Source organism: Dromiciops gliroides, chromosome 1 (genome assembly GCF_019393635.1).
Source record: "Dromiciops gliroides isolate mDroGli1 chromosome 1, mDroGli1.pri, whole genome shotgun sequence".
Classification (NCBI taxonomy): Eukaryota; Metazoa; Chordata; class Mammalia; order Microbiotheria; family Microbiotheriidae; genus Dromiciops; species Dromiciops gliroides.
The window spans coordinates 742,912,287-742,939,653 of record NC_057861.1 but is presented as its reverse complement, the minus strand read 5'-3'; the positions used below and the strand labels follow the sequence as shown (position 1 = coordinate 742,939,653).

Here is a 27,367-nt window from a genome sequence, read left to right as displayed (position 1 = left end):
TAAACTTGTACCCAAGGAAACACTCATTTATTCAATGTTTTGAACACTAGATAGGCCTCTATTTCTGTGAAATCAACTCTGCATCAGATTTAATTACAATATTAACTATATAAAAGATGTCTAATTCCCTGATTTTAAGAAATGGAGTTGTTCATCATTGGCCCGTCCCCAAAAAAGGTAATAGATCTTTCCTTCATTTTCCAGTTTTTTTTCCTCTAACTCTATTTACAAAAAGGAGAAGGGTACCCTAAGAGTGTGTAAAACCAAACCTGTTTATGCTCTGTGTGTGTGTGTGTGTGTGTGTGTGTGTGTGTGTGTGTGTGTGTGTGTGTGTGAGAGAGAGAAAGAAAACTTCCTCTGTAAAAACAGTCTCTAGGTGGCGAGTTGGATTCAGGAGGACCTGAGTTCAAATCTGACCTCAGACACTTAACACTTACTGTGTGACCCTTGGCAAGTCACTTAACCCCAATTGCCCCACAAAAAAAGAGAGTGCTAGACGTTGCCAAGCAAATTTACATGGTTGAGATAGGAATTATAATTATAAAGCATCTTGAAAAATTATTGTGTAAAGGTCAAGAATCATTACTGGGGGAGTTGTTTTCCCATTTTCCCTTCAGTAATCAACATTTGACTTTTTCAAGTTAGAAGATTGGGATTTATCTAGACCTTGGGACATGTTGGTATAGGTGCTTTCTTATCCCTAAATTTTGGCCTACTTTGCAAACAGTTTCTTTTGCTTAAGTCTTATCATTGATTGTTTTTTTTAAATTAATAGAATAATAGATTCTTTCTGCTGTTGAGATCTGTGGCCGATATATTAGCTGCTTCTTAAGTCCTCAAAAATATAAATACTATTCAAATACATTGTTAAATTAATTCCTTAGTAAATGTAATAATTAAAAAGCTCCTAGTAATGAATCTTCTCCAATGACACTATACTCTAGGTATTAGCTTGATTATTAGTAAGGATTTAATACTGATGTTTCAAATGAAGCCTCAACTGCATTTTTACTACGGGGTTCAACGGTGCTTAAACTTTAAGAAATTTTTATTTATATGTCTTTATACTGACCAAAAATCTGTTAATCCAACATTTGTGCACATTTATAATGCAGTAATATTACTCAAAATCATGACTCTGAGGTGAGGTCCTAAAGGAGTGCCTAACTCATCAAAAGGTTTGAATTATGTTTGTTATAATTCAGGGAGACACAGTCTTAAATAGTGGATTGACTGGGCTGGGAGTCAGAAAGACTTGGCTTCAGGAGCTGCCTCTGACTCTTAGCTGTGTGATTATTTAACATGAACTACCAGTCCATGCTTTAAGTATGTTATAGTCATATTGACCTATAAACTTAGTGGTAGGTATTTTACTACAGTCTATGATTTTAAATAAATTAATGTTAATAACAACTAAATATTTGATTAACAAGAACATATTACTCCTTAATCATACAGGAAAAGTTCATTGTAATATGTTCACAATTCTCACATGTTTCCATTGTCTAGTTTAAATTTTATAAAATTAATGTACGTACTAGTAATTGTGATTGGTGGCTGTTTGGATACTTCCTGCTGAAGATTTAATAATCCTAAAGAATTGCACATAATTTGACTATTCTTAGCTGTTTTCTTCATAATGATGTTCTCATTAGTTGCTATTGATCAAAATTTGTTGTGTGAGGTGCTTAATAGGAAAAGGGCCTGATGTTTTACATGTTGTTGTTTTTTTTATTTTTAATTTTTAGCATTCTAAAAACTTTTTTCACAAACTCCTGTGAAAGCTCAGACTTGGGAGAGGTTTGGTTTGGTTTGGTTTTGTTTTGTTTTGTTTTGTTTTTTTATCACAAGCTAAGCCCATGATATTAAACAGTTCTACAGCCTGTTAAATTGCATGACTGTAGCTTAACTAGAGAAACTATTCTGCTTGTGGTATAAGTTGCTAGAAACCAGCCTACTGTTGCAAAACATAATAAAATTTACGTATAGACTTTGCCCTTCATCACAAATCAGAGTAATTCACTGAGAAGTAAATTTTTAAGGTAATTTATAATTTTAAACAAAAAAGTCCATATTTTAAATTTTTCATTAAAAAAGGGAGCATTTCACAGATAGGTCATTTAAGTGTTCAAATATGTAATTATTATTTGAATGATATCATAGGACCTACCTCAAGTTTTTGTGTTTTTTGGGTTTTTTTTTAGTGAGGCAATTGGGGTTAAGTGACTTACCCAGGCTGACACAGCTAGTAAGTGTTAAGTGTCTGAGACCGGATTTAAACTCAGGTACTCCTGACTTCAGGGCTGGTGCTCTATCCACTGCACCACCCAGCTGCCCCCTACCTCAAGTTTTTAATCTTTCTAATGGAAAAAGCCAAAGTAGTGCTAAACTAGCCTGCAAAGGTCAAGACAGGTTCAAAGGAACTTTTATAATAGTTTAGAAGGAAAGTATAGAAATAATTAGTGCCTCTGACCCATGGATATTGTGGAGGGTAAGCTATCCAGGAATACCCCAAAATAATTGTATAATAATTACTATAGTTTGAAAGATCTCTAATACAACCTGTGTAGATATTCTGTCCTCCCTCCCAAACCCCAGCCAGTGCATTTTGTAACCCCACTCTCACAGCTCTAAATGATTGGTTGTAGACAAAACAATTTCCTTTTGACCAACCTTCTGTTAATGAGTTTTTCCATGCTAAGAGAAGCTCATTTTGTAGTTATTAAAGCAGTTACCAGGTCCCTACTCACAACCTTTCCAGTTTGGTTGAAACTTCATGAGTTTATGTTCAGTTGGTATAGTCTCTGAGAACCTAGGGCCACCTCCACACTATGATAAAGCTCAACTAGAAGAATTATTGTATTCTATGCTTTTCATAAGTAATACTTCTAAATGATAAACTATTTTAATTTTCCTAGTTATCCTGTAACCATATAATTTATTATTTTTAAAATTTTATTATCATGTCTCAGTCTAGTTTTTGTGACATAATTAGAAAACACTTCTACTTTCAAGAAGTGAAACTGAGAACCAAAAAGCACCGACTTTTTAGCCACAGAACCCACATGTAGAGGAATGTGCATTTGATTTCGGAATTACTGAGGTTTCCATATTTAGAGCTCTGAGTTTTAAACCCCTATTTGAAATTTAAATGACTTCTTTCTACCTTTTAATAAATATAAACTATTTATCTTTATTTAATACAGACACGTTCCCTGCTGGGTGTATTTGAAGAAGATGCTGCAGCTATTTCCAATTACATGAATCAGTTATATCAAGCTATGCGTCGAATTTATGATGCACAGGTAAAGAACTAGAGTCTTAAATGTGAATGTTAATGATTAGCCTTATTACAAATATTTTAAACTATTGATCCCACATTGCAGCTATTACCTCATATATATTGCATTATGCAGTAATTAAGATTAAATTATTTTTTCTGAAGTACAGGTGTATCCTGCCTAATTGACTCCACAAAAACATGACTAAGTGAAACAACATTGCAGAGAGTAATTGATTCCATAACTCTCCTCAGAAGTCCTTGAATAATATCTAGTTTAGATCTAATTGAAATGAATACTCTCAGATGAGTTTGAACATTGTTTCTTTTAAAAATTCATTACCTCAAATGGACAAGACAATGGGAAAGTACTAGGCCTTACTGTAGAAAGAAGGTAACAGATTAGAACTGAAGGACTAGGACAACCGTCATAACACTGACTTTGAAACTTGAAAAAGTTGTGCTCAGAAGTTTTTTTTGTTTTTTTTTTTTCCTTTTGTACCCCAAAAGTAGCTAGTTGCAGGCAATTAATCCCTCTCTTTTGTGAATAGGGCTTTTTATCAGTGAACTTCCTGCATGTGGTACTCCATATATCTCTGGAATATTTAATAATTCGGGGGAGGGGGGATTGACACTAGTTTGGGCTGGTCTTGGAAGTAGTTACAGTAGTTCAGACTTTAGGATGGGGACTTTTTAAATAATATCTTAAGAATAGTATTGAAAGCTGTCCTTTTGAGGACAGTTATAATATTAGTTACTGACATTGATGGCAGGGTATGCCTGTATAACAATATCTTTTGCATTTGGAATGTTGTTGACTCTGTCAGCTAAATGTTATCTGAAGGAGCTAATAGAGTAAAGAAGACTGGTCATATACATTGTATGTTTGCAAAACTAGTGACTCTAGGAGCAGGGAGAGAAGAGGAAGTGAATGATACTTTATTCCATTTCAGTATAGTAACCAGTATTTAGATTAAGGTTAGAGTGAGTGTTAGAGTTTATTTACTTGGATGAAAAGGGGACAATAAGACTATGAATTTAGATTATTATTATTACCTAATGAGATATAAAGGTTCAGGCTGTAATGCTCATGTAATATATTTATTATTAAATTGCAAATCAAACTTAATTTTCTGATCTAGTTTCTTTGGTGTTAGAAACTGGAACACTCCTTCCCCTTCCTTATCTCTGGACTTATTCTTTCATATTATTGCTTTTTAAAGATTACTATTATGGTATTTGCTTATTTTTCTTCTTATATTTTCCTCTTGATTTAAAATTCCAGGATTGCTATCAAAATTGATATTTCACATGTATTATTGGATATAAGTCTAATGTTCTGAAAGCATAATATAGATTAGGGCTTTTTAAAGAATTACTGAAAAATTTCAAAGACATACAGTTAAAGGCAAATATTAAGTGATAATGCTAAAGGACTCAGAATTTAAAAAATTTCAGAGACTCTTTGGTACAGTATCTTCATTTTACTAAGAAAAACAAAAACCTGAATCCTAGAGAAATTAAGTGACTTCGCACAGGTATTAAGTAGAAGAATCAAAATTCCTTTGACTCCAAATTTAATGCCCTTTCCAGTATACCATGCTGCTAGGTAGTTTGACAATCCTCACCTTTAACTTTTGCATGTTTGAGTCTTTCTTTTTAATCATTACCATTATATTTCTTTGAAAATGTCAATACCATTCTCTTTTCCATAGAATGAATTAAGTGCAGCAACACACCTGACATCAAAGCTTCTAAAAGAATATGAGAAACAGGTACAGTATATACCAGTCATATTTTTATAATATAATAAAGAAGTTTCACCTGGAGTCCTTTTTATTTCCCAAATCTAGAGGAAGTTCCATGGAAATTTTAGATAAAATGTTAACTAAAATGTCAGATGGTCTTAGAATGACAACAACTTATATTTACATGGGACCTCAAGATTTTCAGTGTCTATATACGTTTTCTCATTTTATGCTTATAATCACCCTGTTAAGTAGCTGTTATTCCAGGCATTAGTGTTCCTGTCCTTCAGATGAGAAAGTCTAGGGATAGAGAAATATGGAACCTGTCCACTGTAACACAGAAAGTAAAGACCAGACTTGATGGAACCCAGGTGTCCCCAGCACTATGTCTAGGACCTTTCCATTATCCTCGGATGACTTTCAGTCAAAGAATGGTAGAGCCTGAAGAGACCCATCTTTCATCTTAGAAATAAGGAAGCTGAAGACCAGAGAAACCAAGTGGTTTTTAGTAATACAGAAATTGTAACTTTTTTTTTAAATGCAGTTTTCTTTCAGGTTCATTCACATTTTAAGTAGTTACCAGAAATGACTTTAATACCTTGGCAGATGTTATTTTATTGGTGTGAGTGCTCCCTTCACCAAGCAAGATCAGTGTCACCGTATTCATGATTTTTAAAAAACGCATCGTGCATTGGCCAGATTTCTGTGCTTCATTATCAGACACAGTTCATTGCTAAACCCATACTTGAAACCTTTCCAGGAGGGCTTAAGATCTACCAGAGCTTGCCCCTTTCTAGCATTGCCTTTGAGAGTACAGGGTCAACTCCATGCTATGACAAGATATTAGAATAGTTCTATCTTGGATATGTCTGAAGGTATTAGGATAAAACAAAATATAATACACTGATAACACAAAGCAGCATCGTTTTAAAAAATGTGTCTTGAGAATGGATGTTTACATGTTTCAGGAGAAATGAGAGTTTATGAGCTGATTTCTTTTTCAATTTCACAGCGTTTTCCACTAGGGGGTGATGATGAAGTAATGAGCTCTACTTTGCAGCAGTTTTCAAAAGTGATTGATGAGGTAAATACTTTGACAGAACAAGTTAAATGTGTAGATTTGTATTTCTAAATTTATATGACCTGGGTTTTCCCTTCTTGCCAGCTGAGTTCCTGTCATGCAGTACTCTCAACTCAGCTTGCCGATGCTATGATGTTTCCTATTTCCCAGTTTAAAGAAAGGGATCTAAAAGGTATGGAAGCTAACTTTAAAATTCTTACCTCTAGTAATGGTTTTACTTTTTGCAAAATGTTTGTCACTCACCATCTCTATCCATGATCTGTATCATTTACTTGACTGAAATGTATTGTCAGTCTGTCTATTCATTTGCTGTTATTTTTTTGTTTTGTTTTTGTTTTGTGAGGCAATTGGGGTTAAGTGACTTGCCCAGGGTCACACAGCTAGTAAGTATCAAGTGTTTGAGACCAAATTTGAACTCGGGTCCTCCTGATTCCAGGGCTGGTGCTCTATCCACTTTGCCACCTAGCTGCCCTTGCTGTTATTTTTATTTACAGTGTGTACATGTGTATATTTTTAATTGGGCTTCTAGCTGTTGTACCAATAAAGTTTCCTAGATCTGAATTTACTCTTAATAGTTTATAATCTAAGACAGATGCATTAACATGTGTCTGTAATCTAAAAATATCAGAGTGAATCAGTGCTAAAATTGACAGAAAAGTACTTAAATCACTTACAGATAAAAAAATGTATCTTAGGAGCAGAATATTCTATTTCAGTAGAAACTGAGGAAAATTCAATGTCAGAACTGGGCAGAAAAAGGACTTAATCCTCCTTGATTAGCTTAGAAAGGAATGGTCAACAAACCTATTTTTTTTATTTATTATCTCTCACTTTTTTTTTTTTTGGTGGGGCAATGAGGGTTAAGTGACTTGCCCAGGGTCACACAGCTAATAAGTGTCAAGTGTCTGAGGCCTTATTTGAACTCAGGTCCTCCTGAATCCAGGGCTGGTGCTTTATCTACTGCACCACCTAGCTGCCCCCTCTAACTCACTTTTTAAACATTAGTTGCTATGTATAAGTTAAAGGGTGAGTCATACGAATCCAGCAAAGTATTGTCTTCGAAGTCTACAATTTTTTAAAAGATGAGTGAAGATGATATACCATATTATGTATTTAGAAATGTTTTTTGTAAATGTGTTTATAATAATACCTCTAAGACTGATGCTATCTCTCATCCATCCTTGCTTTTCTCACATTACTACCTCTCACACCTCAAAGTGCTGTCTAGCTAAATCTGCTTTGCAATTTCATGGCTTATCAGGTGAAAAACAGTTTATCTGGATATGGAACTATTGATTTATACTTTCTGTTAAGATCATTTGATATTTTAGTTAGAAAGTTAAGAATGAATTTAGCATGTTAGAAAACATTCTAAAATATGAATGTAGGAAGGTGTCTATTTGTATATTAAATTGGAATAATTCTCATCTGTATTTTTTTCTCCTTAGAGATATTAACATTAAAGGAAGTGTTTCAAATTGCCAGCAATGGTAAGCCCTACATACTTTAATCTTTTAGCACTAGCAAGGATACATGTATACTATCAAAAAGCCTTTTAGCCCTATGCTTTCTAGTATTATAGTAGTAAAGAACTGAGAAAAAAAGTGATCCTGGGTTTAAAAAAAATTAATCTGTTATTAAGGATAATTCTGTTACTTAAATTGAAATTGTTATAAGGTACCATAGGGAAGATAACCAATAGATTATGACTTTACACCGCTCTCTATATAGAGTGAGCAGATCTGATAGTATCAAAATTTGATTGGTTTGGTTAAGTCAATGATAGGAAAATTACTTCATATTTGAAAAAAAACATCATTGCTATGGTAAAAAAACAAAAATGTAATTTAGGAAAATTTTAATATTGGTGAAATGAAAAGTTATTCATTGTAACAGAAGCTTTTTTTGAAGCAAAAGAGGAATCATGTGACTTTTTCTCATTTGAGAAAAAATGTACTTTCTCAGAACATTTCAAGTGCTCCAGCCTTTTCAAGGTAGTACTATTAACATAAATTATTTTTTTCCAGACCATGATGCTGCAATTAATAGATACAGTCGACTGTCCAAAAAAAGAGAAAATGACAAGGTTTGTTTTGTTATATGCTCTTTCGATACTAGGATTAAAGTCAGTGTTAAACCTGTGTGTGTCCTAAGCGTGCTAGGTTTTTCTGTTCTAAAAGAATAACCAACAATGATTAAATGAAAATATTATTTGCTTTAATTTGAATTTCATGTTCTTCCCTATTTTAAAAACTTATTGTTACCAAAAGTAGGAATATTACAAACCCATAACTTTTTCTGAAACTTTAACTTGGGGCATAGGGTTTTGTTTTGTTTTTTAACATAGTCTGACTTGATATTTAAATAAAATTTCAGGCATCAGCAGTCATATGAACAAGCACATATATACCAGAGTGTTGCCAAAAATGTCTCTTAAAATAATAGAATAACATTAGGCTGTTGAGTATTTAGCTGAAACTACACTGTGATACAGGAAACGCCTCCCCCTACTGTAGGAGCTCCCAGCCTTTCCAGCTGTCCTCCTGCATGTATTGTCTTCTCCAGTTAAACTGAGAGCCCCTTGAGAGGAAGGGTGCTCCTCTCTGTTTGTGTGCCCAGCACTTAGTGGAGAACACGTCTGCACAGTAAGCACTTGATAGATGCTTTTCATGCCTTCATTACGTGAGGGTTACAGTCTGGCAATAACCCATAAATAGACATGGGTAGCTCAAAAACTAAGTACTTTAGAGTTTGTAGAGTTCCTTCCTTGAAGTCCTATGAGGCTAATACAAATATTATTAACTCAATTTTATTATAATTATGATTAATTAATAAATGTGTAATACTTAATTAAAATAATAATGGTGTGCAAAGTGCTTGACATGTTAATTCATTTGATCTGAGATTATTACCTAAGAGGTAATTGCTATGATTGTCCCCACTTTTTAAATGGGGAAGCTGAGGCAGAGAGAAGTTAATTGACTTTCCCAAAATCACACAGCTAGTAAGTGACGAGGTAGGATTAGAACCCAGGTGTTCCTGATTTGAAGACTGTTGCTCTGTCCTCTGCACCAGTCATTTAAAATGACTTGATCTTGGTCATAGAGCTGGCAGGTAGTGGAGCTAGGACTCAGTTCTCAGTTTTTGATTCCAGATTTAGTGTTCTATCTCATGTATCCTCTAAAAATATACAGGAATATCATCAGTGCTTGTGGAGGGAGAAAAGGGTCTTAAGGGGCAAAATACAAGGAATTAACTTCATGTGTTCCATGTCCCATGGGCTTTGTGCAGCTTTGTTGCATAGGTTGTGAGGCAGCTTTGCACGTGGAAGAGAGATGGGCTTGAAATCTGGGTTCACATCTGGACCTTGTCTCCAGTTATGTGCCCATGGACGAGTCACTGAGATTCTGACCTTTTGTTTTTTCATTTGCAAAAGAGAGCTAATAAAACCCACTGTATTGGACTCTTCTAAGGTTCTGTTGTCATCACCTGACCCTGTGATTGTCAGCTGTGGTTCTTGGCTGGTGGGCACACCATCAGTAATTGCAGACCTCACCGATATTGGCCCATTTAGAGATAAGAAGACTGACACCCACAGATGTGATGTCACTTACCTGTAGTCACAGAGCAAAATTACAAAATGATAAACCAGGGGTATTTCTGTGTTACTTTTTTAGAGGCTTTTTATTATTATTAATACAAATGTTCTGACACAGGAATAAAAGAGCTCAAAGTGAAGGTGACAGGTTTTTTTTTTTCCTTCGGAATTATTTTTGAAATCTAACATAAAAAGTAAACCTGACTTTTGTTTTTACACCTATAGCTTTATAATGGGAGAGGTGAGAAAGATATATCATGGCATAATGTAAAGAGCACTGACCTTGGATGCAGGGAAGAAAAGGATTTAGGTCTTGCCTCAAAAACATGCTAAATGTACATCCCTGAACAAAGCAATGAGCCTCTCCGAGCCCCATCTGTAAAATGGGTATCAAAGTACCCGCATCACAGGGTTCAGATCATACATGCTCAGATGTGCTAGAGCAGCATCATTTGTGCCACTGCTTACATTGTGATATCACGGGGCAAATGGAACCAAACAGAGCCAGCACACCTGAAAGCTCTTGGAAGGCAAGACCTTTTATTCTTTGTCTTTCTATCCCTGGCACCTGGAACAGTCTTTTTCAGTCATGTCCTAACCTCTATGACCCCATTTGGGGTTTTCTTGGCAAAGGTACTGGAGTGGTTTGCCATTTCCTTCTCTAGTCTTTCACATAGTGCTTGTCACATCAAATGGGTGCACAATTCTGACACATTTTCCTTAGGGGTTTCATTAGAGACATTACCTAAAAGTACATCGAATGGAGTGAATCATTATGCTTTTCTTATTCATAAGGTGAAGTATGAAGTTACAGAAGATGTATATACTTCAAGAAAAAAACAGCACCAGACAATGATGCATTATTTCTGTGCGTTGAATACTCTTCAATATAAGAAGAAAATAGCAATGCTAGAGCCCCTACTTGGATACATGCAAGCCCAGGTAACTATTAGAAATTAAGTCTACAGTGAATTTCTCCATCAAGTTTTTAATTTGAATATATTATAATTATACTATAGATCATTCACGAGAAGAAAGCATTATGTGTTAAGTCCCTTTAGCTTCTCTATCATATGCCATGGATCCTACCATGGTTTCTAAAAGGTTTTGCTCCTGGGCACATGAGTTCCTACGGTTCCCCCCAGGCCAGAAATTCAGTAACTGTCTATTGCCAAAGACCCCACGAAGTCTAAAGAAGGGTGGCTACAGCCAGTGGCTTACTTTGGCCAGAGTAGCCCTTATGTGAGTCCTGCGTCTCCGAGGCTAGTATCTGCACTCAAATGAAGAAGATCTCACTGAATGTCTTAAGAGTCCCTTAGTAATGAAGCAGTGGCTTTTTTCTCTCCTTTCTTTTTCTTTCTTTCTTTTTTTTTTTTTTAGTGAGGCAGTTGGGGTTAAGTCACTTGCCCAGGGTCACACAGCTAGTAAGTGTTAAGTGTCTGAGGCCGGATTTGAACTCAGGTACTCCTGAATCCAGGGCAGGTGCTTTATCCACCTCACCACCTAGCTGCCCTTCCCCTTTCTTTTTTTAAAGACTTTCTTCCATATGGTAATTAAGACATTTTTATTGTGATTGCATTGGTGTAGCAATGCAGCTACCCCTACCAAAGCAGCTCAATAGCTTTAGTCTTCAATGATTGCCTGTGGCCTGAGATATTAATTGGTTTGTTTGTGGTCAGATAGCCATTATGTGTCAGAGTCTTCTTCCTGAAGACATTCACTATCCACCATACCACACCGCCTCTCACAGGTTAAGGTAGTTTAATGAAAGCCACAGATCCCAAAGACATCACTTTTCACTCTCTGAATACCAAGTTATGTATTAATACTTTTATGTATTATGTAAGTTATGTATTGATATTAAAGGACAAGTTTGAGTTTTATTTTTCCTTTACTTTGACCAGTTTCTGATAAAAGAAGAAATGTTGAAATAGCCCAAAGGCATGCAATAAGAAGGAGAAATAAGAAGACCCTAGATAATCAAAGTTTAATGGAAATCGAAACCTATTTTCAACCATAAAAGTTAATTTTCTCAAAATGGAATATATATTGATCTTTTTCTGATAAATATAATGTCATCTTAGGTTATATTTAAATACAATTTTGTTTTTTTCCTCCTTAGATAAGTTTTTTTAAGATGGGTTCTGAAAATCTCAGTGAACAGCTAGAAGAATTTTTAGCAAATATTGGAACAAGTGTACAGAAGTAAGTATGTTCTACTATATTTACCAGTTATTTAATCTCAATTAAAACATCTTTTTTTGGTAATGGGTTGTAAATATAAATACATATGTGTATGTATATGTATGTCATAGGACATGATATAACATGAGATGAGAAACTCATTTTTGTCGTGATATATATATCATTGCACAGAAATAATGCATCATTGTCTGGTGCTGGTTTTTCTACAAGTATATACATCTTCAGTAACTTCATACGTCTATATATATATATATATATATACACACACACATATATCTGTATATGCACACACACATATATTTTGGTATGGCCTTATAAATACCATTTTGTCTCAGAACAGCTCTTTGAGGGAGGCACCATATCATCATGGTTTTACATCTAAGAAAACAGAGGATCAGAGATTGGGACTTAATATGGTCGCACAACTTGTCAGTGACCGAGGCAGGAGTCACTCCCAGGGCTCTTTCTCCTCACTCTAAGACCAGGCCTCATTCCCTCACACTACCCTGCCAAAATAAATAAATAAGAGAAAAATATCACAGAGGACTCCCAAAGTTTACTGTGCAGTTTAACAAAGTAGAGCCACAGAAATGAGGAAAGAAACAAGCTTGCCCTTTCTTAACTCTCTCTGAAGTCCTCAGCTTTGACTTGGTTTTCATTTCCATATAAATTGTAGGTAAGAATCTGTATGATTTATTTGGTCATCTTGGTTTTCATCACCTCAGAATGCTTTTAATATTTCTGAGATGCTACAGACTTATTGTTTTATGATGCCATAATATTCAATTACATTAATGTAATAAATTATTCAGCCAAATTTATTAATTTTTCTATTTTTATTTATTTTATATATTTATTATTATTTATATATTAATATTATTTATTCTCCAATTTTATATGAAGTTTGTTTCTAAATTTTTGCCATTGTCAATTATAGATGTTTTTGTACAAATGGACCTTTTTTTTTCCTTAGTGCATTTGGGATACAATGGTAGCAAAAGAACCACTTTATCAAAAGTAATGTTTTATGATTCTTGTTTGTATATTACCATATTGCTATCCAAAAGTTTGGACCAATTAGCTCAAAGATCAGACATTTTTGAAGTCTGGTACAGCCAATCCCTCTTCATCCTTTATCATAAGTCTATGTTACTCTTGTCTGGAGACTTCCATGAGAATTTTGTTATCAGTTTATCTAATTCTGTGACCAAGCCCATTTGGTATGTCAATTCATATCCCAATTTATAAATTAATTTAGGAATTCTTGCTTTATTTTTACTATATTTTCTCAACTTAACCTTGAGAATTTGTTACATTGCTTATAGAAATTTTCCAAATTTGAAAATGATCTCAGTAGCTGTCTAGTCCAAATCATACTGGAAGAATCCTTCCTATAACATACATGGCAGATGGTCATCCAACCTCTGCTTGAAGAGCTTCAGTGAGGGAAAACCCATTACTTTCTGAGACAGCTCAGATTATTAGTCAAATTGTTCCTGACTGAAATTTGACCCTGGTATTTTCCTCCGGGCCAAATAGAACAAATCAAAAGCTTCCTCAAAAAAGCCCCTTAAATATTTGAATGCAACTATGATTTCTAAACACTCCCCAGTTCCTCCAAACAGTCCTTCTGTGGTATAGACCCAAGGCTTCTCAGTATGCCTGTTTTAGGGATGGTCTACAACTTAACACTGTCTTCCCTAAATTGTGATGACCTTAACTGAACTCGTTCCTCCTTGAGATCTGAGCTGATAAGGCCAGCTCACCATGATGTTCTCTCACCTCATTTCTCAGAGCTGTGCCTTTCTTAATAAAGGCCAAGATCACATATGTTGAGGGTTTTTTAAGCTGCCACGTCACAGTGACACATGCTGATACCACTAAAGCCCCTAGAGTTTTGGTTTGGTTTTGTTTTTTTCAAACTGCTTCCTAACAATTTCTTTCCCAATCTTATATTTGTGAAATTGGCTGTTTTTTAACCCCAAGTGTAGGGCTTTCCATTTCTGTTTGTAAAACTTCATATTCTCAGTGTTCTAGCTCGTAAAGATCTTTCAAGATCCTGACTCAGTTTCTCCTCCCAGCTTTATGTCATCTGTAAAACTGATAAGCATGCAGTGTATACTTTGATAATGATCACCAAGCATAGACCCATGAGGCACCCCGTTGTATATCTCCAACTGGACAGCAAACCATTACTGACTAATGTTTGAGTTCAGCCTTTTAGCCTGGTCCAAATCTGTTGCATTGTACTGACCAACCAAAACAACAGTAAGTCTTTCTAGAATTTTCCTATAAATTGAAGTCAAGCTTCTCTTTTGAAAATCTAGAAACATTTGCTCATTTTCATTCCTATAGTTCCTTTCTTATTCTCCATAATCATTCAGCTATCACTAACAGTGGCTCAGTAATCACATCACCAATTCAAGTCACTTTTTAAACATTTGCCAGTTTAAAAAAATAAATTTTACTGATACTCTTAGTTTATGTAGCAGTCAGTTCTGGAACCACCCTTCATCCCCTCCAAATTGAATTATTCTTGGTAATAAAGAAAAACAGTTCAGCAAAATCACCTCCAGTGCAGTGATAGTATGTGACATTTACCCTAGAAATCCCCTGCTTCTCCTGAGGAAAGAAGTATGCTTATATCTGTATGGGAGGACTACATCGGTCTTTCAGTTAGTTACACCATATTTAATATTGGTGATTTTGAACATTTTCATATGGCCCTTTATAGTTTGCGATTCTGTTGAACAAATCATGTGCCATTTCAGGGCATGTTGTAGAAGGAATTGGAGGTGTTTAGTTTGGAAAAGAGACGACTGGGGGGGAGGGGGATGACAATAGCTGTCTTCAGGTATCTGAAGGGGTATGAGGTGAATGAGGGATCTGTTTTGTCCTTTTGGGTCCCAAAAGGCAGAACCAAGAGCAGTTGATAGAAGTTTCAAAGAGATGAATTTAGACTCATGATCAGGAAAACTTACTAACAGTAAGAGCTGTCCACTGGCAGATTGGAATGGGCAGGTCCCCTTGCCTTGGGGCTCTTGAAACAGAGCTTGGATGACCACTAGACCCAGCATGCTTTTTTTTTTTTTTTTTTGGTGAGGCAATTGGGGTTAAGTGACTTGCCCAGGGTCACACAGCTAGTAAGTGTCTGAGGCCAGATTTGAACTCAGGTACTCCTGAATCCAGGGCCAGTGCTTATCCACTGCACCATCTAGCTGCCCCCTCAGCATGCTTTTTAAAAAATATTTTTTATTTAAAGTTTTGAGTTCCAAATTCTATTCCTCCTTCTCTCCCTCCCCTCCCCCCTCCCTGAGGCAGGAAGCAATCACCTATAGGTTATATATGTGCATTTATGTAAAACTTTTCCATATTAGTCATTTTGTATAAGAAGACTTAAAAGAAAATATGAAATTGTATTCAGTCAATATCACTTCTTTCTCTGGAGGTGTATAGTATGCTTCATCATTAGTCCTTTGGGATTGTCTTCGATCACTGTATTGTTGAGAATAGTTAAGTCATTCACAGTTCATCATACAATATTGCTGTCACTGTGTACAATGTTCTCCTGGTTCTGTTCACTTCACTATCCATCAATTCATGTAAGTCTTTCTGGGTTTTCCTGAAATCATCTTGCTTCTCATTTCTTATAGCACAATAATATTCCATTGCAGTCATATGCCACAGCTTATTTAGCCATTCCCCAATTGATGGGCAGGTATCCCTTTGATTTTCAATTCTTAGCCACCACAAAAAGACGTGCTATAAATATTTTTGTACAAATAGGCCCTTGCCCCCTTTTTTGGATGTCTTTGGGATATAAAGCTAATAGTGGTATTGCTGGATCAAAGAGTAGAGCGTGACTTTTGTACTGGGGTGGGTGGGAGGGAGGTGAGATTAGATGGCCACCACATCCCTTCTTCCTTTCAAGTCAGATCATTCATTTCCTTCAGTGTGGCTTTTGGTATTTGTCTCTGTTGTTCTCTAATACTTTTAATTATACTGATGTGTTTTTCTTTGGTCTGATTGGTTTTTAAATTTTCTTTGTTTGTTTTTAACTATTTTTCTGTGAGGTTTTTGTTTGGTTTTGAGTGGGGAGGCAGTATATGAGGAACCTTCTTCCCTTGGAACCTCCCATCCAGCCATCTTTTTGTTTATTTGTTTGGGTTTTTTTGCAGGGCAATGAGGGTTAAGTGACTTGCCCAGGGTCACACAGCTACTAAGTGTCAAGTATCTGAGGCCGGATTTTAATTCAGGTCCTCCTGAATCCAGAGCCGGTGCTTTATCCACTGTGTGACCTAGGTGCCCCTATCCAGCCATCTTAACTGAGAAGCATTAAAATTTTTTATTAAGTTTGAATTCCATATTTTTAACAAAATCTGATGAGTTTCAATGATCATTGAATTCTAAGCTAAGGTTTATATGCGGATATATATCACAGTAAGTTTCCAATTGAAAATTAATTCTGTTTAAATCTCACACCAGAGGATGCTAGCACAGAGGCCTAGCTGCACTGGTTCTAGACTTTCTTGAATGTTCTTGCCATCTTTTACCTCGATTTACCTGACACTTGGCTTACCTTGATAACCTTGAGACAGCAGCCTATACAAGGTTGCACATGGACACAGAACCTTTCTCTGATACCCCACAACCTGAAAGCACTAAGGAGAGGCTGGTACATCTGTGTTCCCTAGGATCTCTCTGAGACCATTACTCTGCCACCTTCCTACACAGTCCTGCTTCTGTCCCTTTGTCCACTCCATTCCTTATACCTGATAGGCTTTTTTCATCTAAGATTATATGCCTTTCCTCATGCCTCTAGCTAGAAGTTACTTTCTACCTTCCAAATTCCCACTATGCATTCTAGTCATGTGATACTTATTCCAAATTATCATTATATTTCATTTTTTGTGGTCACATGTCTTACCTAGTAGACTATAAGCTCCCTTAGGGAAAACACTATGTGCTAATCATTGTTGTACTCTCCACAAGACCTCATAATGTCTTCCATGTACTAAATAATAAGAAGTCTGGTCAGTGAATGAACTGCTGTTCTACCTTGCTCTTCCTTTATTAATTAACCATCCAGATAGAGCCAGTTTGGGAGCCCAGTTTAGTCATCAGGAAAGTCTATTCATCACAGTGTGGAACTTAAAGAGAAGAATTCTAAATCTTCCTGGCACAGGCTGAACATTGATATTATCCAGTGACAAACCAGCAGAGTGGGAAAGCTGAGCTGTTTTATAAGCTGAGTTTATCTCCAACTTGTCAAATATTCACAACAGATGTGGGCATATTTTAAACAAATAGAAAAAATGCATTCCAGAATAAAATCTGAAGTATTTTTTAATTAGTTGCTGGATTTTTTTTAATACTCTTAAGTTATTTCCTTCTATTAGTGAAGATAATCAACAGTTTACTATATTAAATTTTTAAAAAATATTTTTAATTACACTTGAATTCCAAACTATTTCACTCCCTCCCCCCCAGTTCTGCACTAGAAAAGGTGAACATTTGACACTGATATATATTTGAAACTATAAATATGTTATACTTTCAAGAAAGTTGTTTAGTTGCATCCAACTCTTCATGACCCCATTTGAGGTTTTCTTGGCAAAAATACTGGAGTAGTTTGTCATTTCCTTCTCCAGCTCTTTTTACAAATCAGGAAACTCAGGCAAACAGATTAAACAACTTACCTAGGGTCCCACAGCTAGTGTCTGAGGCCAGATTTGAACTCAGGAAAACAAGTTTTTCTGACTCCAAGACCAGCACTCTATCCACTGTCACCTAGCTGCCCTTACAAGAATATTATTTGGTAAAAATATACATGTATTTGGTGAAGATTTTATCTGTTGAAACTGGACCTATAACCTACTTGCTGTGTTAGTGTTCGCAGGGAAATGGACTGTGAAGTAGAAACCATGCAACAGACAATAGAGGATTTGGAAGTAGCCAGTGACCCATTATATTTGCCTGACCCTGACATCACCAAATTTCCCGTTCATCGGAACTTAACCCGCAAGGCCGGATATCTCAATGCTAGGAAGTAAGATAAATCTCTTGACCCCAAACAGCTTTATATCCAGTATAGAAGAGTATATTACAAATGAGGACTGTATGTCTACTAGACTATTTATTATTTTTGTATTTCATATGTGTGTGTAAGTGTACATGTGTATTGCAGAATGAAATGAAAATAAATACGATTACTTTAAGGACCCTCGATTTCATTGTTGTGCTTACTTCTTCCATTGATGCTATAGATTATTGTCTTCATGAGCTAATGTGCCTGAAAAAATTTAATTGATCTAATGAGTATTAATATCATAGTAATAACAGCATTTATATAGCAGTTTAAATTCTATCTCATTTTATCCTCACAATAAATACTGGGAGGTACTTGCTATTATTTTCTCCATTTTTACAGATGAAAAAACTCAGGCAAACAGATAGAGAGCCTTGCCCCAGGGTCATGCAGCTAGGAAGTGTTTGAGGCAGGATTTGTCCTTCAGTCTTTCTGACTATGTCTGTCATTTTTTGTACCACATATCTCCCTTTATAACATGCCATGAAGTCTGCCAAATATGGATTTCACATGGAAGCTTGAACCATATTCTGAGAGTAATTTTCCACTTATAAAGAGGAAATCATGTAGCAATCTAAATCAGCATACATTTATGAAGTGCTTGCTGTGGGCCAGACACTGCTAAGCACTGGAGCTACAAAGTCATGTTCTACTTTGGTATTCATTGAGTCATTGAGTTTAGAATTACTAAAGATATTTTGCTTAAAATTAATTTCCATTGAAAAATAAAATTGGTCTAAAACTTGGTAATGCTTTGTTTTGGGCCTCCTGAGTTATACCATTGGAAACAGAATGGTGGAATAGAGAGAAAGCTGGCTTTAGAATTAGAAAGCAACTGGGGTCAAGCCCTGCTTCTGACCTGTCCTGGCCATGTGACCCTGGACAAGTCCTTTAACCTCTGAGCGCTCTAAACTCCTCTTTGAGACTTAGGTTACCAAGTAGTTTTTGATTTTCATTAGTTAGGAGTTCCCTACAACAATGAAATCACAGGTCTGGACAAAATATCGAGCTGCGTAGATACATACTATATTGATATAAAAGCCTTCAAGATTCAAATGGACAATTTTCTCTTGGTTGTAATGGATATATTATTGTTAAAACTCATTTTGGACCAACCAAAAAATATAACGTAAGGACTTCTTTTAAAGCAGCAGGGCCCACATTTTGCCTTTATGCACTTAAAACTGAATTCTGTTTTGTGTTAATACTATTTTGTGTATTAACCTTATGTCACCTGCTGTTATATTTCCAAACATTGCTTTAGAGGTATTGTATATGGGGATATTTCTAATCTCTTAGTGACTGAGAAAAAAAATCAGTTGATTTTTTTCTCTTGGTAACTGGCTCTAACAAATGGCGTAATAGAGAGATTCTGACTGAACACACACAGAACAAGAATGAAAGGAGCCACTTAACTCATTTGTAACCACTTTTATTTATGAGTTTCCATAACATTGATTTAAATTAGAATTGAATTTAAATTAGAAAATGAAGCTCTTTGGTACAGTTTAAAGAATAACATTTTGCCACATATTGTCTATTTGGAAAGTTTGGGAATTCTTCCTTGAATTGTATGTTATTTTTCTGTTGGTTTGTTGAAAGTTGTGAAAAGTCTATACTTGTCACTACTAAATGAGAATATGCTTTCTTTGATTAGTAAGACTGGCCTCGTGTCCTCTACCTGGGACAGACAATTTTACTTTACTCAAGGTGGAAACCTGATGAATCAGGCTCGGGGAGATGTCGCTGGAGGACTCGCCATGGATATAGACAACTGCTCTGTAATGGCTGTTGACTGTGAAGATAGACGGTACTGTTTCCAGATCACATCCTTTGATGGCAAAAAGTAAGTTCTTTTTCTCTTTATATATTTTAATATCAGAATAAGTTATGAAAAGGCTAGTGATTTTTTAAATTCTAGAGTATTTGAAATTATATTTCTTGTAAGATATATTAAACATCGACCTCAGACATTTGACACTTACTAGCTGTGTGACCCTAGGCAAGTCACTTAACCCTCATTGCCCTGCCCCCCTCCCCCCCAAATATATATATATATATATATATATATATATATGTATATATAACATAAGATCAATGTATGGGGGCAGCTAGATGGCGTAGTGGATAAAGCACCGGCCCTGGATTCAGGAGTATCTGAGTTCAAATCCGGCCTCAGACACTTGACACTTACTAGCTGTGTGACCTTGGGCAAGTCACTTAACCCCCATTGCCCCACAAAATTAAAAAAACAACAACAACAACAACAAAAAAAAGATCAATGTATGATTCCTTTAATAAAGGAAAATAGATTGATTTGAGGGTTGTTTTTTTCTGGAATTTTGCTCTCAGCCTTTTTGAGTAGTTAATAGTTACTAAATGGTTGTATATTCATTTAGTTCTGAAGTGTTAGAAATTAACCACTTTGTATAAATTCTTTATAGATAGAACTGATTAGATTCAGTTTTTTCATAGTTATAGTTTTAAATAATTTTGATGACTCCCACTACTCTTCATTAAGATCCAATATAGATAATTAAGTTAATTTTCTCAATATTACATGAACATCTTCACTGTTTTGTTCTATATGGGCCTTAAATTCTACGTTTGTTTGGGGGTTTTTTTCTGTCTGGACACTGCTTACGTGTTCCAGAGGTTCTCAGCTAAACCTTTCCTAATGTGACATTTTTTGAATCCAGTACCTTTTTTTTGGTTTAAGTTTCCTGTGAATTTTAGGTCTGTGAGCTTTGAGAAAATGATTTTTCCTCTCATTTTATAAATTTAAAAATTCTTAGCTTGTTTCCTTCTTGTAGTCAATATTAGATACTCCTTTTGTTCTCCCTGCATCAAAAGGATCAAACCAACAGTGGATGTGAGTTTTTGATATTTTGTATCTTCAATTGTGGCCTCACTAGCTACTTGTTATAAATTTGCTATTTCATAATTACTAGTATAATGGAAACTCAGTCAAATTGTTTTTTACTTTTCCTCTGAGCAGAGAATTTAGTATCACAAACTTTTTTGCTACCCTCTTAAAAGCAGTCTCCTTATCAATGATTAATAAGTTGCACTTAGGCTTTTAAGGCTTATTAAAGCATAAGTAGTCCAAAGATGATTTAAAGTAGACTTTCTAAATTAATCATAGATTTAATTTGATAAATATCATTAAGGATCAGAAAACTTAAATGAATTATCTGAGATTTTGTCATATGTGGGGTTTGGTGGTATTGTTTTGGTCATTATGTATGATCTTACTGGTATAGGTATTGCCCTGATAAGAAACCTTTTTATCAAGCAGGTCTACAGTTGTTCTGTAGCTTTGAGTTTTAGAAAGTCCCCTGGGGCTGGGGCAGCTATGTGGCACGGTGGATAGAGCACCGGCCCTGGAGTCAGGAGTACCTGAGTTCAAATCTGGCCTCAGACATTTGACACTTACTAGCTATGTGACCCTGGGCAAGTCACTTAACCCCAATTGCCTCACCAAAAAAACAAAAAAAAAGAAAATCTCCTGGGGCCTTCAGCTTAAGAAATTTGTCCAGGGACACAAGCTAGTCTGTGTAAAAGGTAAAACTGGAACCCAAGGCTTCCTGACAAGAAGGCCTGCTGCCTATATTCCTCCCCTACCGAGCTGCCTCTCATTGCTCACCTTGTCACACCATGGGCAAAAGTTAAGGTTACTAAGGTCTAACTCCATGTAATAAAGTGCAGATTGATTGGTTTTGCCTTTTACATTTAAGGAAGAATAGATGCTTTCAGATCTTACTGAAAGGTACTTTTGAAAAAACTGAAGGTCAAATTTCTTTTCCTCATTTCAGGTCTTCAATCTTGCAAGCAGAAAGTAAGAAAGATTATGAAGAGGTAAATTGCATGTAGCTAATACCTTTAAAGAAAACTTTTGCCAAAATATCTTTTTTTACAAGAGGAATACTTACATTTCTTGTCAGTGTACTACTGTTTGGAAGGGACTTGTGACCACTGCTATCTGAGCTGGCAGGCTGGGTGCATTAGGAAATGTCAGCTTAATTTATACCCTTCTCTCACCACCTGCCAACTAAGTACGTGGTAGCAATAGATAGGACCTGTAGCAGCTAAAACTTCAAAACCATTGGAGGGGGAATGAAAGACAGAAAAACAAAGATTTGGGAATCCGTATTCTTCCTTACAAGCCTTTTATTTTTGGCTCCATTTTTGCTTATAGTACACCAGGTATGGAAGGTAAGGTACCTACAAAGCACTGTTGTGTGTGTGTTTGGCTGGGGTGGAGGAGAAAGGAGATGTTGGGGGGAAGTTTCTCTACACAGGCACAAATTTCTGATCAATATTATAGTATAAGTTGTTAAAATCCTATTTGTTGTGCTTGCCCTATAGTAGTATTATTACAAGACAGCTTTTGGAAATGAATCAGATTCTGCTTTGAATGTTGCCCTTGAGGAAAAGAGAACATGAGAGATATCGAGAGCATTAGTGCTTTCTGTTCTCTGGGGAAGCTAGCAGGTATATTACCTGCCCTGTGCTAGATTTAGAGGACAGAACTGGAGTTTGGGAGAGGGCCATGGTACAAGACATGCCAGACACACCAGAGTATAAAAGGCCTCCAGACTAATCATAGCACATAGCAGTGTGAGGATAAATGAAGGAAAAAGAAAGTACCTTTCATAAGGAGATCATTTAGAAATTTGAAAAGGTTTCTTACGGGGAATAGTTATTGTTAGCAAAGAACTACTCTTGAAATTTGTAATAAACCCATGCAGGGTATCTGACCCCAAATGCTTTTCTGGGCAAAATGGTACAAGAAGAGTACATGGTGTGTGTTGTGTTAACAACATTGGCAGCAGCCTGGTACCATGGAAAGAATTAAGGAGTCGGGGGCACAGGCCCTGAATTAGAATCCTGGCTCTGCTTCTTAGATCCCTATGGCCCTGGACAAATCACTTTACCTGCTTTCCTTATCTGTGACATTGAGGGGGTTGGACTCGGTCACTTCTAAGGTCCCTTCCCACTGTGAATTTAACTCTGTGATCCTATGATCATTGGTAGGAAGTTTCTATGTTCATTGTTTGAAATAAAATTTGGATACTATGATCTATTCACAGGGTTGTTTAGCACTTTAAGTCAGTTCAGCAAACATGTAGTAAGCCCTTGGTATGTGCATAGCACTACCAGGCATTGTGAGTATGCAGACAAAAATAGTAATAGCTAGCATTTATGTAACCCTTTAATGTTTGTAAAGCAAAATAAAATATTACAGTATAAATATGAATATTATTTCATTTGATCCTCATACCTGGGGGGGTAAGTGTTATTATTATCACTATATTTATGGATAAAGAAACTAAGGCTAATAGAGGTTAAGTAAATTGCCCAGAATCACAAGTGTCTGACTCTGTATTTTAACTCAGATCTTCCTGGCTCCAGACCCAGAGTCCTTATCTATTATACTCACAGCCAAGGCAGTTCCAGCCCTTAAACTCAGATTTTTGCATTTTACTGAGGGGGGAGGGGTGGATATAATATGTCCACAGATAAATAAGCACAAAGTAGTTTGAGGAGGGAGAGAACCTTACACGGCTGAAGAGATCAAGGAAAACTTCCTTGGAGAAAGTGATAAGGATGGTGAGAGGCAGTGATGCTGAAAGAAGGGATATCCTCAGGTATGGGGTATGCTTTGTGCTGATTCACAGAAGCAGGACATGAGTGTAGTCTAGGTGGGCTACAGCTGATGGGAAGACCAGAAAGGAAGGAAGAGTTTGAAGCCAGATTATGGAGAAACTGTATCACTAGATCAAGGAATTTTTATTTTACCTTAGAGAGAAGAGGGAGTAACGATTAGGCTTGTACCCTAGGAAGGTACCTCTGTCAGCTGTGTGGAGAATGGTTGGGAGAAGCAAGTAGCCAGGAAAAAAAAAATACCAAGGCTATTATAATAAAGAATAAACACATAATGAACTTATTTTTTCAGAGTTTCTAAAAAAAATGTAGTTATAAGCAAGATGTGGTGGGTAATCAAGAAAACATTGGTTCAAGTCCTTCAGAGGCATTTATGTTACCTGCATAACCATGGGCAAGTCACTTAACCACTCAACTCCAGGCAGCATATTGAGACTGAGGTACAAATGAGTTGTGCTGATCTGTATTTCATGGGGGATGTTTCTACATTGGGAATTCACTACACTAAGAAATCATAGGTCTGGAACAAAAAAAAAGTAACAACAAGGCAAGAGGAAATATGGGTCCAAACTAGGATGGTGACCATATGAATAGATACCAGGAGGTTGACAAGAGAAATGTCATGAAATTAGAATCAACAAGACCTGGCAACTAATTAAAAATTAGCCAGTTAATAGACTTTCTGAATTCAGTAAAAATTTCCTCCCAATTAGAAAGAATGAACAAATAATGTTATTTTTGATGAAAATGTATGTTAGCTATCAAGTATTTTATTCTTGCAGAGTTTTTATATAAAATCTTAAAGTTTTTTCTGTTTTCTTTCAGTGGATTTGTACAATAAACAATATCTCCAAACAGATATATTTAAGTGAAAATCCAGAGGTAATATTGATTGTGATAGCTAAATCTTAAATTTTTGTGAATTAATGCATAAATTCTTGAATAATTTATTAATTTCACCTTGACCTTATAAGTACTCAGTCCATATTTTTCAACCCCATTAAACACGGTATAGGGAAACATTGATTTATTGAAGACCTATTTTGTGCTTGATGTAGTATTAGGCACAACGGGAAAAAGACAAATACAGAAGAGTTCACATGAACAAATAATTATTACATATCTACTGAATGTACTTTGATATCCTGGTAATTGAATTTAATCCTTATAGAAAGAAAGCTTGCACAGTGGGTAGAGAGCTGGCCTTCTAGCCAGAAAGATATGCATTCATATTCTTCTTCTGATACGTACTAGCTATATGAACCTGCAAAGTCACTTAATCTCTCAATGCCTGAGACTATAAATTGTAGAGAAGGTGCCAGCCTGTATGATTAGAAGGCATTTCATCTGTGAAACCCCAGATCTCATCTCTCCCTTATCCATAGCAGGTACCTAAACGCAAAAGATTTAAAATACTGTTATTTTATGTGTAAGTGAAAACTAAGTAGCTTGCCTAATAAAGAATGACAACTGAATTGATGATGCTTAGAAGTTAACAGATCTCTTACCGTTAGAGCTAGAGTGCATGGAGGCATTCCATAGGTTCATGTTTTATTGCTGCTCCAAAAGAATCTAACTTGGTAGGTTGTGTGTGACTTTGTTCATTCAAAATATTGTATTGTGCCATTTCATTCATTTGCTTTTCTGAAGATCTTTTTCTAAAAATTAATACAGGAAATTGCTGCAAGAGTAAATCAGTCAGCTCTAGAAGCAGTCACCCCATCACCATCTTTCCAGCAGAGGCATGAGAGCCTACGGCCAACCCCGTAAGTTATAGGACTACTTATTGAAAGAGCTTTGTGAGATATTTAAAGCAAGTCGAATTATACACTTTGATCTTAGCAGTGCTGTGTACAGGCAATATTAGAGTTGTATTTTAAAAGTGTGTACATTTACAATTTATCTACTAAAGTGAAAATTTTAAAAGCAACAGAGCTTTCCATGGTAGATCACTTATGCAGATTTCTCCAGTGTTTGAGTGTATATATTTTACACTTCTAGATCAGTTTTTGCATCTTTTAGAATCCCAAGAAGCCATGATTTGATATGTTTTAAAAATCAGGTTTTTATATTGTTTCTTCTCATCCTCTTTTTCTGCTTTTTAACATAAATTACATACATACACACATATACATATTTAATACAGGAGTATCCACATAAGCCTTAGTTTGTAAAACTTTTATTTTCTGGTTAATTTAGCATGGATTTGTATGTTTTCACAGGTATCTCAAGTCTTAAATATAGTGCTAGCTAGCATTTGTAAAGCTCTTTAAGGTTTGCAAAGCACTTTTAAAAGGTTAAGAACCCTTGTAGTAGTGGGAATATTGGGTCAAAGGACACATATTATTCTTGTAATTGAATTTAATTTTATATTGCTTTCCCAAAAGGTTACACCATTTCGTAGTAAGTATAGTTTCCAAAAAATTAAAAATGAATATTTTCTTGCTTTTCTCTCTTTTTAGACAAACTCGACCACCCACAGCTCGAACTAGTAGTTCAGGGTCTCTTGGATCTGAATCAGCAACTTTGGCGACCCTTTCCCTGGATTCCCTTGTTGCCCCAGACACACCTATACAATTTGACATAATTTCTCCTGTTAGTGAAGATCAGCCTGGCCAGGCTAAAAATTCTGGGCAGGGAGGCAAGTAGGTGAAACAGTATTAAAATTCTTAGGCTTTATTCTCCTTGTTTTTTATAATTTAGCTTAATCGTTTGACGTAACCTGCTCACTATCATCTATTATTAATGTTATTTGCTTTTCTATACCAGAAAGTTAGCAGCTGATCTCTCAATGTTTCTGAAGTAAGCACAATGAAAATCTGCTTGAATCCTCCTTATTTATTGACTTCTCTTGGTGTATACATTTGGATGGCTTTTACCCAAATATTTAGCCATCCAGAGTTAATTGCTGAAATAAATTTAGCCATTTGATGTAATAGGTCAGGTGTATTCAAGAGATGAATTTCATGTGGTGTTAATGCCAGGATTATTTTAGAACCACTTAGACCTTCCAAAATTTAGCTCTTTCCATCTGTTTGTTTCCAAAATTTATTTAAAATTTTAGTTTCTCTTCTTCCTTTTTTCTCACTGTGAGTGGAACAAAAATTCAGCAATTTTGGAAAATAAAGAAAACTATTTTCCTTCCTTTTTAATCTACCTTGAGAAACGATTTGAAAGTTTAGATTATTTTTACTTTACTACACTTAGATTAATAATAAGTATAGCGATGAAGAAATATCTGTATTACAGTTCTAGGCTATCCCTGAGATATTTCTAGAGAGCTCTATATGGAGCTAAATTAATATACTGACTAATTAACATTGAACTAAATTAGTACACTGAGTAAATTTGTATTGTAGCTCTCGTTATAATAGTTCATGTTACAGAGATTCTTCCTATAACTGTAATGACGGTCAAATAATTTCTCCTGAAGCCTGACAACTATAATTAAGAAAAACCTAACAATACAGTTAGGCCTCGAGGCAAATGTACAACTAGCTTATAAGATTATGAAGCATTGTTATTAATATTAGTTCAGTCATTGTTTCTCAAGCCAATACAAAAATCTAAACTTTTAGAGATTTTATGTTTAGTATAGATGTTTCTCTTCCTTGCCCCTTCATTCTCCTTGGGCTTGGAAAACATTGTAATGGCTAGCATTTACCTAGCTCTTCAAGATTTGCAAAGCACTTTACAGACA

General features: G+C 35.6%; 1 protein-coding gene across 1 annotated transcript in view; it reads left to right on the top strand.

Annotated features, from left to right (window-relative positions):
• APPL1 (adaptor protein, phosphotyrosine interacting with PH domain and leucine zipper 1) overlaps positions 1-27,367 on the top strand; it is a 47,829-nt gene that overhangs the window by 4,848 nt on the left and 15,614 nt on the right. The window contains exons 2-15 of the mRNA XM_044005318.1: positions 3,207-3,305; positions 4,996-5,055; positions 6,041-6,112; positions 6,194-6,281; positions 7,558-7,599; positions 8,137-8,195; positions 10,503-10,649; positions 11,830-11,912; positions 17,803-17,961; positions 19,658-19,846; positions 21,816-21,858; positions 24,493-24,549; positions 25,342-25,433; positions 26,130-26,312. Of these exons, the coding sequence (XP_043861253.1) occupies positions 3,207-3,305; positions 4,996-5,055; positions 6,041-6,112; positions 6,194-6,281; positions 7,558-7,599; positions 8,137-8,195; positions 10,503-10,649; positions 11,830-11,912; positions 17,803-17,961; positions 19,658-19,846; positions 21,816-21,858; positions 24,493-24,549; positions 25,342-25,433; positions 26,130-26,312 (1,373 nt within the window). The remainder of the gene's footprint in view (positions 1-3,206; positions 3,306-4,995; positions 5,056-6,040; positions 6,113-6,193; positions 6,282-7,557; positions 7,600-8,136; positions 8,196-10,502; positions 10,650-11,829; positions 11,913-17,802; positions 17,962-19,657; positions 19,847-21,815; positions 21,859-24,492; positions 24,550-25,341; positions 25,434-26,129; positions 26,313-27,367) is intronic.